The 14,401-nt window shown below is 35.5% G+C and overlaps 1 protein-coding gene across 1 annotated transcript in view; it reads left to right on the forward strand.

Moving 5' to 3' along the window:
* The first annotated feature begins 232 nt into the window (after positions 1-232).
* POLQ (DNA polymerase theta) overlaps positions 233-14,401 on the forward strand; it is a 92,436-nt gene continuing 78,267 nt past the window's right edge. Inside the window, exons 1-7 of the mRNA XM_031454979.2 lie at positions 233-495; positions 972-1,151; positions 3,098-3,228; positions 4,545-4,701; positions 6,302-6,410; positions 10,818-11,037; positions 13,287-13,434. Of these exons, the coding sequence (XP_031310839.2) occupies positions 315-495; positions 972-1,151; positions 3,098-3,228; positions 4,545-4,701; positions 6,302-6,410; positions 10,818-11,037; positions 13,287-13,434 (1,126 nt within the window). The 5' untranslated portion in view covers positions 233-314. The remainder of the gene's footprint in view (positions 496-971; positions 1,152-3,097; positions 3,229-4,544; positions 4,702-6,301; positions 6,411-10,817; positions 11,038-13,286; positions 13,435-14,401) is intronic.

The following is a 14,401-nucleotide window of genomic DNA, read 5'->3' on the forward strand; positions in this document are numbered from 1 at the left end:
GATTACATATGCTGAGTCTGTTTTATTCCCCCTTTTATTTTAGGTCTAACTCTGTTTCTCTTACACTAACCAATAATTAAAACGGGAGGCCGGAGGTCTGAGACACCAAAGAGAGCCGCTCCTTCCCCACGACTCTATGGTCCTCGGGTTACTCTCGCCACTGAGAACTCTGTGATTCCGGGGCGGGCTGGGAGGCGGGAGTTTGAAAACTGTGGCGGGTAGATGGCGGCCGCGTCTGTCAGCAGGCCCGTTTTCTCCCGAACTGGAGGACCCTGGGACTGTATCTTTCCCTGAAGGGCCGAGAAGATTTCGCGATGAATCTAACGCGCTGGAGTGGGAAACGGCGACGTTCAGCATCGGGCTCAGACTCCTTTTCGGGGAGCGGCGGTGACAGCAGTGACAGCCTCCTGCTCCCCTCGGGGCCGGTGCTCAGCCCGCCCCCGGGCCTGGGACTCAGCCTGAAGGACCGCGGCCGCCGGCCAGCTAGAGCTGCAGGTACTCCCAGGCGCTCCGTGGGCGGCGGGCGAGGCGGGCAGCTCAGCCCGGCCGCTTGTCGGGGTGTGCCCGCACCGCGCGGGGCTGGCTCGCTTGCATGACCACTCGGCTTCTACTCCCCTTCTCAGTTTGTGACTCGTGTCTGGTGCGGCAGGTCACTTTCCGTTGACAGGGGAGAGCTTTCAGCCCGTATTCAGCGACCGCCTGGTACTAATATTAAAGGAGTTTCTGGGGCTTTCGACCTTAATTTACAGAAACAACGTACTAGTTAGGCAAATCGCATCACCTGTAGGGGATTTACTTCTAATAGTGCCCAGTACTTCTTATGTTGATTGTGCTTTCTGTCAGGATGTACTTTAAATAAGCCTCTTTCCAACATAAATGGATTCCAAAACACAGTGGAAAACTAGTTACTGAAGTCTTAACATTGGAACTAAATTCAACTATCAATTCCTTTTTTCTTTTTTTCCTAAAAGGAGAATGCAAGCAAATATTTCCTGACAATCACACAGACAAGCTGCTATTAGTAAACTGGGGACTTCCTACAGCGGTTCTGGAGAAATATCACAGTTTTGGTGTACAAAAGATGTTTGAATGGCAGGCAGAGTGCCTTTTGCTTGGACGAGTCCTGGAAGGGAAGAATTTAGTCTATTCAGGTATTCAAATTTGTGCAGATTTAGTTCCCTACTATTTTTAAGGCATTATAAATGTAAAGAATATTGAAGTAAAGTAGGTGAGACAGTGCTTTGTAACTAGAGAAAGTCTTAAAATAGATGAAGAGTTTCATCATATATATACTTTTTTTTAAGGATTAGGTAAAAATTCCTTTAATGAAGTTGCATAATTCTAGCTTTCACAAATCAAAAGAATTCAATTTTAGTTTTTGCATTGTCCAAGAAAGAATTGTCAGTATTATCTCACTGACTTCTTTAATGATAAAATATTCTCAAAGAAGTTCTGTTAATATTGTTAGGAAAAGCTTTCAATGGTTCCAATCATTCTAAATGCCATCAGATATATACTTACGTAAATTCCATTCAGGCAGGGGGAAGGCAAAAACCTGACAATTTAAAGAGAGCTACGTGCCAGCCATTCTTCTCAACAAACAAATGTCTCAGAGTGAGTGTGCAGTGGGAGATGTAAATCTGCTGTACCTCTAGTTGATCTCAGTTGCTTTTCAGTGTGTGAATATTGTATATTATATATTATATGCTTATAAATTGACCAGTTTATACAGAATTGTATACACAAAACCATATGTAATATACTTTGTAAAAGATTTATATGGGCTTTCAAGGGCAACTTTGACATGTAAGTTTTAACCATCTGTGCTCAGTATACTGATTTTAGAGTCTAATCACTTGGTAAGGTGCACTTCCTTTGTATCAGTTTTTCCAGAAATTGTGAGTCATCCAGATATTTCATTATGGGTGCCAGTAAGAATTAGAGAATTCACTATCAGCTGATGTAAGTTCAGGCTGTTTACTGGTTGTGTAATCTGACAAATTATTTGGGAGAGAGGAGTGGGAGAGGAAAGAGAAGGGAGACAGAAGGGAAGTAGTGGGGGTGGGGGGAGAGAGAAAAAAGAGTGAGCTTAGAAAAGTTTTTTGGCCCACAGGAAAGACTCAGTAAATGCTAACTAGTGGCATTTAGTGGCAGTGGTAGAATGGCCTGACCAGTTCAGTTGCTTAAACAAAAACTTGGGTGTCATTCATAAATCTGGTCACCAACTCACAGTAAATAATCAGCCAAGTCCAGTGTCTGTTACTTCAAATATCTTGATTCTGACTACTACTCTCTCTTACTTCCATTACCTAGTTTACTGTTATCTTTCTTCTAGATGATGCAGTAGCTTTGTAACAAGTTTATCTTCTCTCTGCTTCTACTTTGCTTCTGCAACCAAAGTGGCCTCTATAAAGTACAAATATGATTTTGTCCCTCCTGTTCATAAAACTCACTAGTCACTCTACATTGCTTTCAGGATAAATTCTAAACTCCTTGCATGGTGGAATTATAAACCTCTTCTTCATGTGGCACTTTCATATCTCTTTTTTTCAGTCCTCCACTTGTACTTTATATTTCATACTTAATAAAGTACTCACTATCATCTGAATATACCAGGCTTCCCTCTAGGCCTTTGCATATGCTGTTTCTTCTGTTTGGCATTTCTTTCTTCTTCCCTTCTTTAAACTTCTGTTTCCTTTTCATAAACTTCCTTCCAACTCTTCTCCCTCAACTTCTATCATAGCTCCTATCACAGTATCTTAAAGCTGTTTATCTCCTTCCTCAAATCAGGGCTTTTAACCACTTAGTACTTAAAGGAAAGGATCCTTAGGTATAAGCTAGGTATTCAATAGTATTCATCATTTATTGATGATGAAAAGATTTGTTTAATACTCTGTTTTGAGTGCGAGATTATTTAGAAAGTTGGTTTAAAGTCAGGGGCTTTTCAGGGTATAAAGGTTTCAGATGCTAGTTGGGGCCTTAATGATAGGTTAGTCTTAGGCTATGTAATTACTGGATATGATCTAAAACATTTATTAATGCAGTGTATCAGATATTACATATTTTTGTGATAACCTTGTGGAATAACATGTTTTAGCTCCTACAAGTGCTGGGAAGACTCTTGTTGCTGAACTACTTATTTTGAAGCGGGTATTGGAAATGCGGAAGAAAGCTCTATTTATTTTACCCTTTGTCTCTGTGGCAAAAGAGAAGAAATACTATCTCCAGGTAATGTTCTTGTACTAAGTTTAATGGTGGAAGGCCTATTATTGGCAGCTTTGGCTTTACTCATTTGAAATAGAATTGTAAAAGCAAATGGAAAATAAAGTTTTTTTTATTGCATCTCAGTGTAGCTTTAACAGCTGACCATTTATGAGGAGAAACTTTTCTATTACCGCATAAAGGAGAAAGGATCATCAAATAAGGAGTAATTGGTGAAAACTGTATAAAAATTTATAAAACTTTTCCTTAGGAAATAGGGAGAATACTTTAATTAGCATATAAACGTGCAAATTAATAGTCAACATCTTAACTGAGTAGTAGGACCAGACTGAAGCATGGAAAGGATGTGTGTTTAAGGAAGCATATCCCATCCTAATTGAGAGCCATTTGAGAATGTTCGAGGATGAAGAATAAGATCCATCGGTGCTTATGTAAAGCTCCAGGCTTGTGGTCTGTTCTATTCTCCTCCAAAAGTGAATAACAGTTCATGTTTGTATGATACTCACTGGTCTTTAAGGCATTTTTACCAATGTAATGTTTCATTAAATAGAATACATTCTGATTCCTGCAGTGAAAAAATGTGCTTTTGGAATGGCAAGATTATTGTACTGGAAGTCTAAAAAATCTGAGTTCTAGTCCCAGTTTTGCCACCAACTATGTCTTCAGGCCAGATACATAATCTGCTGGGCCTCAAGTTTTTCATTGGTAAAATAAAACTATGGGGTTAACTACGGGTTAACTCAGTAAACATTCAGAAACGTTTTATTGAATGAACAGCTCTAAAATTCAGTGGTTCTATAAATCTTTTTAGTAGTTATTTCAGAGGCCAAAGAGCCAACAAAGCTGGTCCTACATGGTAACATCCTTTCAACTTAAAGCAAAGTAACAAAATGATGAAAGGATCCTTTTTATTGAGAATGTATGTTAGTTAAAACTGAAGTTAAAAGAAATTAACATCAAAGCCCCACTGCATTTGAAAATCTTTCTTCTGTTCTATAAAAAACTAATCTTTAGTGGGATAAGAATATTTCCCTCATGAAGGATAAATTTGTTTCTGAAAGTGTTATATTAATGTTAAAGAGCTAGTTCTTGCTGGTTTATTAGATTAAAAATGTTACTGCTTAAGGTAGTTTTTCTCTAATTTTAATTCTATAAAGAGCTGTTAGAACTCATTTGATTAAGTATGCTATTTTATTGGGAATAACTAACAGTAATCTGATAAGTGTCTTTGTATACTTATGTCTGTGTTCTGGGATGGAACCAATTTAAAATTCATGATTTTCAAGTGTTTTTACCTGTATTATTCCTTTTACTCAATTCAGAGTCTGTTTCAGGAAGTAGGAATAAAAGTGGATGGTTATATGGGCAGTACCTCTCCAACAAGGCCTTTCTCTTCTTTGGATATTGCTGTCTGCACAATTGAGAGAGCGAATGGTCTGATCAATCACCTCATAGAGGAAAATAAGATGGATCTATTAGGTAAGCAACTGAGAAAATAAGCGTATACTTTCTCTTGCTATTTTTTGATAGAATGGAGTGGCGCTTTGTGATTTCAGTATGTCTCATGTTTTATTCTGTTGTCTGTCATCTACTTCTGGAGGTGAGAATTGGCATCTGTAATGTCAGAGACTGTGTGAAAAAAGGTTTTACGTCTTACTGATGTATTGACTCTACTTCCTTGTGTTTTTGCACTTTACAAAACATAGAGGATATCTATATCGCTTGAGCCCTCAAATCATTTCTTATTGCTTCTTTCCTGTCTAAAGTTTACCAGGTATAGAAGGAAGCATCTGCCATCTCTGCAATTAGTGTATGTATGTATTTATTATCATATTCTGGTAGTGGATCTAGATTAGGCTTGGACCCAGAGGCTGTCGTTTAGTAGGGAAATGGTAGGGACTACAGAAACTGGCACTGTATCTGAGCTTGGAATTTTTCTATCTTAATCCTTTTTTTTTTTTTAATCACTTAGGAAAGCCTACTATGTAGAGGTAGCAACAGGAAGAGAATAACCATTGTGGCAGCAATAGAAGCTGCAAGAATATCAGTTAGCTACTCATTATGATCCTGGTAAACTTAAATGGTAAAGGTAAGGTAGGGGTGGGGATTGAAATCAAGCTTAATAAGACATGGGCTCTGCTCTGTAAAGCTTGGAGAGAGAAGTCACATTCATCAGTTTGTATCAGAATTTTCACATTAAATGTTGTATCAGATGAAGTGTTAACATCCAGTATACCTAGCGCAGTACCTGCCACACTAGGTAACTATATTTTTTTGAATGAATGAATGTTGAAATAACTCATCATACAATATGATTTGAAAATAGCTTACTGATGAGGAAAAGGAGCATCAATTATCATTAGGAAAAGTCGGAAAGAGCTTGATTTTTGTAGGGGGAACGTGAGTACACATGGAAACTATGATGTTATGAAAGTGTTTAAAGAAGGCATTGGTGGTTTTAATAAAATAAAAAAAAAAAGTCTTGGTTGATAATAAATGTTCAGTAATTCTTGAGCATTATTCCAAGTGCATAGACTGGTTTAATTCTCCAAGTAGGGGAGAAGGGAATTATGATCACACTTACGTTTTATAATAGGGTGAGTCACTAGCCTACCATAATCAAACAAAAACATCCCTTAAAATAATTTCTTTTTTCTTAATCTGAAGCTGTTTTTCTAAGCAACTTGCTAACATCAGTATGGTTGCTTTGGCTATTTTCCTCATAGAAAAGTCAACCCACTGAATAATTGTCATAGATGTCTTTGATTCTCATTGTATGTGTATTTCTACAAGGTTGCCAATTAAGAAGTGCCTGAGTAATGAGAGGCAGAGTTAGCTAATCATTGATTTTTAGATCCAGAATACATTGTAGTAAGACCACTTGATACTTGAAATATCTTGGAAAATAATTGCCCATTAAATGGAATCTAATTTTTGTTTTATGGTTAGAAATTTATGTCATCTGCAATGTATTGGAATGACAGCTACATACGGTATAAGATATAAGGTACTGAGTCTTTTAAAATTCTTCTTGGAATTTGAAATTTTGTGAAACTTAGTATTTGGAAAATTTCTTTAGGAATGGTGGTTGTGGATGAATTGCATATGCTGGGAGACTCTCACCGAGGGTATCTGCTGGAACTTTTGCTGACCAAGATTTGCTATATTGCTCAGAAATCAGCATCTTGGTGAGTACCTGAAATAACTAAGTTCCTGAGATTCCAGATGATGTTGAAGAAGTGTTTTTCAACAGTGCATAGTAAGTAGGAGTTAAATTAAAAGAGAGTAATACTTATGTAGAATAAACTCATGTACAGCAGTTCATTTTTGTTCCAAAAGAAGTACTTAAGACTGAGAGTGATTTTAGATTATTTTGAAAGCATTCTTAAATTTCTGACTGCTCACCACTTTTATGATAGGATTTTTAAAATCCAGTTTTTCTATTTGTCAAATATATACACATCTTATTTAAGCACTCAAAGCTAAATATGAAAAGTAGCATTTCTTTATCCTTTACTTTGTAGAGGCAACTATTTTCAGCTCTTATGGCTTTTTAAAAAATGTACTTACAGTGATATCTCTAAATACAGCTTCTTGAGTTTTTAGTTTTACACATTATATATGGACTTCTTCCTATGAAAGATGATCTAGCTCTTTTTTATATTCTTTTCTCACCCCACCCGATCTCTTCCTCCACACCACCAGTCTCTGTCTTCTCATTATCTTCCCATTCTCCAAATATAGCTATGTCCTAATTTTGCTTAAATCAGTATTCAAGGTTACACTATTATAACTATGTAAATGCCATGGAATATATTATGATTAATTTTACTTTCTAAATAACTTTAGAATCATTTTCTCTGAAATTAGTAAGTATCTTTTTTGTTTGATGGCTTGGTTTTTTATGAGCTTATCACTGATTTATCCCACCTCTTCCCCACTTGTATAAATCTACCCAATATGTTCCAATGCATTTACTATTCTACCAAATTCATTTTCTTGAAGAAGTTTATCTTAAAGCTTTCTGAGTTGTTCTAATTTAGAAAGGTGGTTAATCTATATATGTGATGCACAACAGTTATCTTGGGATCTCTTTCTATCATTATCATTCATTCCCATTGCTTTTTGCTTGAGTCAGAGCCCACTTTTTTGTGATCACATGTCTTTTTCTTGATTTACCTCCTCATTTTAGTGGTGATATCTTCCAGGAAATTCCACTTTATTTCAATGTACAGGCTATTATGGATATACTTTTTTTGAAAATTAGCATGTCTAAAAATGCCACATAGTTATTTCATAGATTTTTCAGGTATAAGAGTCAAGATTTTAAGTGTTTTTCTTTCAGTTTTCAAGATATTACTTCATTTTTCTTGTTACTGTTGAGAAATTCAGTGCCATGCTGATCTTCATCCTTTGTATACATTTACAGGTTTTTCTCTGGGAGTTTTTAGGAGCTCTTTTTCTTCCTCACAAAATCTGAAATGCAGCTAGAGTTGTTTTTAAAGGGAAACTGATAGTATAAAGTGTATATATTATTAAAGAAAAGAGATTGAAAAATTAATGACTTACCCATCTCAAGAACTCAAAAGAAAAAGAATAGTAAAATAATACCACAGAAAGTAGAAGGAAAAAAAAAACAATAAAGACAAAAGCAAAAATTAATGAAAGAGGAAAGTCATTATCCAAAACATTAAAAATATTTTACAAATCAATGAGAAAAAAATACAGCCTAATATCAGTGGGCAAGGAACTTGAACAGGCATTCATAAGAGGGTATCTAAATGGTCCCAAAACATGAAATGGTGCTTAATCTCATTAGTAATCAAGGAAATGTAAGTTACCTCTTCAAAGAGATTTACCACACACTGTCCAAAAAGGCTAACATATTGACAACACTAAGTGGTGACAAAGATGTGGAACAATAAAACACACATGGGATGCCTACTCTCACCATCTGTATTCAGTATACTGTTGGAAGTCCTAGCTACAGCAATCAGACAAGAAAAAGAAATAAAAGGAATCCAAATTGGAAAGGAAGAAGTAAAACTGCCACTATTTATAGATGACCTGGTACTATACATAGAAAATTCTAAAGACAGCACCAAAAAACTACTAGAACTCATCAGTCAATTTGGTAAGGTTGCAAGATACAACATTAATATACAGAAATCTATTGCATTTCTATGCACTAACAATGAATTACTAGAAAGAGGAATTAAGAAAATCTCATTTATAATTGTGTCAAAAAGAATAAAAATCCTAGAAATAAATCTAACTAAGGAAGTAGAAGACTTGTACTTGGAAAACTATAAGATGCTGATGAAAGAAATTGAAGGCAACACAAACAGATGGAAAGATATACTGTGTTCATGGATTGGAAGAATTAATATTGTTAAAATGATCATACTACCCAAGGCAATCTATAGATTCAGAGCAATCCCTATCAAAATACCAGTGGCATTTTTTCCAGAACTAGAACAAATAATTCTAAAATTTGTATGGAAACAAAAAATCCCAAATAGCCAAAGCAATCTTGAGAAAGAAGAACAAACCTGGAGGTATCCCACTCCCTGATTTCAAAGCTACAGTAATCAAAACAGTATGGTACTGTCACAGAAACAGACACATAGATCTATGGAAGAGATTAGAAAGCCCAGAAGTAAACCCACACTTACATGGGCAATTAATCTATGACAAAGGAGGCAAAAGTATACAATGGGGAAAAGACAGCCTTTTCAATAAACAGTGTTGGGAAAACTGGACTACTCTCACACCATGCTCACAAATAAGTTTAAAATGGATTAAAGACTTAAATGTAAGATCTGAAACCATAAAACTTCTTGAAGAAAACATAAGCAGTACACTTTTTGATATTTGTCTTAATTTTTCAGTATGTCTCCTCAGGTAAGGGAAACAAAAGCAAAAATAAATGTGACTACATAAAACTAAAAAGGTTTTGTACAGGAAAGGAAACTATCAACAGAACAAAAAGGCTGCTTACTAAATGAGTGAAGATATTTGCAAATGCTGTCTCCAATAAGGGATGATTAATCTAAGAAATGTGAAAAGCTCATGTAAATCAACATCAAAAAAAAATCTGATTAAAAAATGGGCAGAGGATCTAAATACATAAGACATTTTTCCAAGGAAGACATACAGATGGCCGATAGGCACGTGAAAAGTTGCTTAACATCGCTAATGATCAGGGAGATACAAATCAAAACTGTAATGAGGTATCACTTCACATCTGTTGGAATGGCTGTTATCAAACAGCAAATAACAAGTGTTGACAAAGGATGTGGAGAAAAAGGAACCTTTGTGCACTGTTGGTGGGAATTTCAGTTGGTTGCAGCCATGATGGAGATTCCTCAAAAAATTAAAAATAGAACTGCCATATGATCCAGCGATTCTACCCTTTGGATATTTATCTGAAGAAAACAAAAACACTAATTCAAAAAAGATATATGCTCCCCTAGGTTCATTGCAGCATTATTTATAATAATTAAGATATGGAAGCAACCTAAATGCCCATCAACAGATTCAGTAGATGAATGGATAAAGAAAATGTGTATTTATGTACAATGAAATATTATTCAGCCATGAGAAAGAAGGAAATCTTGCCATTTGCAACAGCGTGATCGAACCTAGAGGGAATTAGCTAAGTGAAAAAAGTGAGACAGAGAAAGACAAATACTATATGATTTCACTTATATGTAGAATCTAAAAAACAGAACAGATGGTTGCCAGAGGGTTAGGGGTGGGGGAAGGGAAGAAATAGATGAGGGAGATTAAGAGGTACAGATTTGCAGTTGCAAATAAATGAATCATGGATGTGAAATGTACAGTGTGGGGAATATAGTCAATATGTATTATCTTTGTATGATGACATTGTAACTAGAGTTACAGTGATCATTTTGAAATGTATAGAAATATGAAATCACCATGCTGTGTAAGAGAAAATAACATAGTGGTGTAGGTATTTATATTTCAAAAACAAACTCAGAAAAAGAGATCAGATTTGTGGTTACCAGAGGCAGGAGTGGGGGGAGGGACATTTGTATGAAGGCAGTCAAAAGGTACTAACTTCCAGTTATATGATAAATAAATGCTAGGCATATAGTGTACAACATGATACATATAATTAACACTGCTGTATATTATATATGAAAGTTGTTGAGAGTAAATCCTAAGAGTTCTTATCACAAGGAATTTTTTTTCTATTTTTTTAAATGTTGTATTTATATGAGATGATGGATGTTTTCTAAACATTGTGATCTTTTCATGGTGTATGTAAGTCAAATCATTATGGTGTACACTTTAAACTTATACAGTGATGTATGTCAATTATATCTCAATAAATGAAAAAAACACATAGATTGTGGAGATGGTACTTTGGTACAGTGTCTCTGGAAAACAGTTTGAGATTATTTAATAAAATTGAAAATAATCTGTGACCTAGCAATTTTACTCCTAGGTATATACCCTAGAGAAATGTATGCATTTATGTACCAAAGGGCATGACCAAGAATATTGTTAACACTATTTGTAAGTAATAACGTGTGTCTTTTAACATCATTTTCATTTGTTTTTCACAGCCAGGCAGATTTAGCCAGTTCTTTGGCTAGTGCTGTGCAGATTGTTGGCATGAGTGCTACTCTTCCTAATTTGGAACTTGTGGCTTCCTGGTTGAATGCTGAACTCTACCACACTGACTTTCGCCCTGTACCACTGTTGGAGTCAGTAAAAATCGGAAATTCCATTTATGACTCTTCAATGAAGCTTGTGAGGGAATTTCAACCCATGCTACAAGTGAAGGTAAGTCAATATTTTTATATAATTGATTGCATTTTCTAGCAAGTTGTTAACAGTTTTTGAATTAAGTAAATTAGATGGTGCAAAGTAATTGAATATGCATTACATATCCATTAGAAGGATTACTAATATTAAGCTAATCAGTTTCATCTTGAGGAATTGGTGGTGGTGATGAGAGAGGAAATGTAGTTGTGTCTTCAGTTTAAATATTATCACTTCTTGTAAGTGTTAAGTAATAAAAAATACTACAATTTTGTAAGATTTTTCTTTCTAACTGAGAAAATATTTTCTTATGGCTAAGTTTACACTAAATACTAATATGGAAAATTGACCTTTTGTTAAGTGATATAGGTATAAAATAGTAGAATGGAAAGAAACATTTTTGGAGTCAGACAGACCTACCTCTGATACTTGATATGCCTATGATATTAGTTGAATCACATAACTTCTCTGAACGTAGTATCTTAATCTATAAAATGGAATAAAAGACTTACCTTTAGTATTCAAAGAATAAAATATGATTTTTAAAATTTGCCTAGCATCTAGAAAGTGCTTGATAAATGATAAATTTCCTCTCACACCCCTAAATACACTTAAAGTTTTAGTTCACAGTATTTTTCTAAGCCTGATTCTTCTGTCCTGAGGTTAAAGAACTGACTCACCATCTGTGGAATGAGGCATCTATGTTTTTGCAGAGGTGTGCCTCTATGTACTGAAATAGTTAAGGGTAGGTTTAGAGCTGGGAATAGGACTAAATTCATGCGTTTCAGTACCCTCATAAGTATGCACTTGTAGCCTCTGCATGCCTGGCATGGAATCTTACTTAGTTCCTTTGCTCTGTATCCCAAATTTCACCTGACTGTGCCTTGGTTATCTCAATAAATATATATGTAAACACATTCATTTACTGTCCTGTTAATTTTTTTCTTTCATTACATTGTCTATGCCTTCACCTTATTTAAATCATTTTCAACTCTTCCTTGGATTACTGAAATAGCCCCACAATTGATCTCTCTGCTTCCTAGCTTGGTCCCCTTCAGTCTATACTTAAATCAAGACCTTGTGATCTATTTGAAATGAACACCATATCATGTAACCACTCTGCTCATAAATTTGTGATGGTTCCCTACTTCATTTAGAATGAAAGCCAACATGGTTAAAGTTGCCTATAAACCCCTCTATGATCTGCCCCACCCCCTTAGTGCTCCGACTTCACTTTCTGTATTCCGTCTTACTCCATGGCCTCTTTGCTATTCCATAATATGCCAAGAATCTGCCACCTCAGGTTCTCTTTGTCTGGAATGCTTTACCCACCAGGCATCAGTAGGGTTTCACCTTTGAACCTTCACTCAAATGTTACTTTCTCAGACCTGCCCTTGTTACCTTATTTAAATTAGTGTCTTCCCGTTGGTTCCTATTTTCCCTGTTTTATTTTTCTCCTTTGCACTTACCAAAATTAAACATATTATGTGTTTTACTTATCTTGTTTTTATTATCTGTCTCTTCCTATTGGAATAGAAACACTCTGAGGGCAAAGCTTTTTTTCTGCTTTGTTCTCCATCCCCAGCACCTAGAACAGTATTGGCACACGTTAAATATTTCCTTAATGAGTGAATGGATAAATGAATGAATTAATCCAGTTACACACACTGAATCTCCAGTTTTGAGAACTTGCTGGGCCACTACGGTATTTACATGTGCTCTTTGTTCTGCCTGAAATGTGTCCTCTGCCCCCTCAGTTACCTTTCATTGAGATAATGCTTCCCCTTCTTCCCATGTCAGCTAAATCATCATTTTCTCAGGGAAACCTTTCTTTCAGATCTTTCTGTCAAATTTATGTCAAATATGAGGCTTCAGAACACTATGAAAACTCTGTTTTATAGTGCATCTTATGATTATATGTTACATTTGTTTGTTTAGTTCTTTAATACGTTTCCCCAGTGAGACCTAAACCCCTTCAGACTTGGACTTTCTTTTGCTCACGATTATATTCCTATTACCTGGGGGTTGGAGGTCAGTCACTATTAGTTGAATGAATAGAAAATATTTCCTTCTCACCTTGCATCATAAGGTTTATTTCTTTTTTCTTTTTGTTTTGTTTTTTCTTTGTTCTGTTACTGACTTTGTAACTGATTTTTTAACATGCCTTTGAGTAGAAAAACCTTTCCCAGGAAGCAAAATGAGTGACTTTAAACTGATACAAACATGTTTTGAAAGTACCACTAGAGTGGCTATTTCTTTTTCCTTTTTAGGGTGATGACGACCATGTTGTTAGTTTATGTTATGAGACCATTCTTGATAACCATTCAGTATTACTTTTCTGTCCATCAAAGAAATGGTGTGAGAAGCTGGCACATGTCATTGCCCGTGAGTTTTACAATCTACGTCATCAAGCTGAGGGTAAGTTACTGATGGAAACGAAAACCCTCAGACTTAATACATTTGCTTGAAAGTACTTTAATAATTATATTAGCAAAGCATGGCTCTCTTTCATCGTTGCCACCAGCTGCCCGCTGGATACTCCTTTGCAAAACTATGCTTTTGTGACTAATTGTCTCCTTATCCTGCTTACCGACAGTGTTTACACACATTCAGGCTAATTTTCAGATTTTTAGAATATTGAATTTATACAGGTATATACTAAGGTTCTTCATCTAGAATCCATGGGCTTTGAGAGGTTGACCTCGAAGCCCCTAAACTGTATAAACTTTACGTATACCCATTTTTCTGGGAAAGACAGCCATATTTACATATATATTTATTAATATTTCCAAACTCTAAAAAGAATCATTTGTTGACATACAAATATTTTAAAATACATGTGTATTTTAAAATAGGCTTTATTGAGGTATTTATATAACATAATATGTACCCACTTGAAGTATATAATTTAATGAATTTCAACAAATGTATACACCTTTTTAACCCCCACTATGATCAACATACAGAACATTTCTGTCACCCTAAGATGTTCTCTGTTGCTGTCAGTCTCTTCCCTCTGTCCCCAGCCGCAGGCAACCACTCATATGCTTTCTGTCACTCTTAATTAGTTGTGCCTTTTCTAAGAATTTCATGTAGAAAATGAAGTCATATGGTATATGTTTTTTGTGTCTGGCTTCTTTCAATCAGTATGATCTTTTTATGATTCATCTGAGTTGTTACACTTATCAGTTTGTTCCTTTTTTTATTACTGAATATTGATCTAGTATGTTGCTATAACGATGTATATTTTTACCAGTTCTAGAATGAGCACTGTTCTCTCACCACTATACTAGCCTGTAGTTCCTTGGGGTCAAAGATAAGTGTAGAGAAGACACAGAGACCAATTCTAGTTACAGAGTACTAGGGCATTTTATGACTTCATTAT

The sequence above is a fragment of the Camelus dromedarius genome, chromosome 2 (assembly GCF_036321535.1).
Source record: "Camelus dromedarius isolate mCamDro1 chromosome 2, mCamDro1.pat, whole genome shotgun sequence".
Lineage (NCBI taxonomy): Eukaryota > Metazoa > Chordata > Mammalia > Artiodactyla > Camelidae > Camelus > Camelus dromedarius.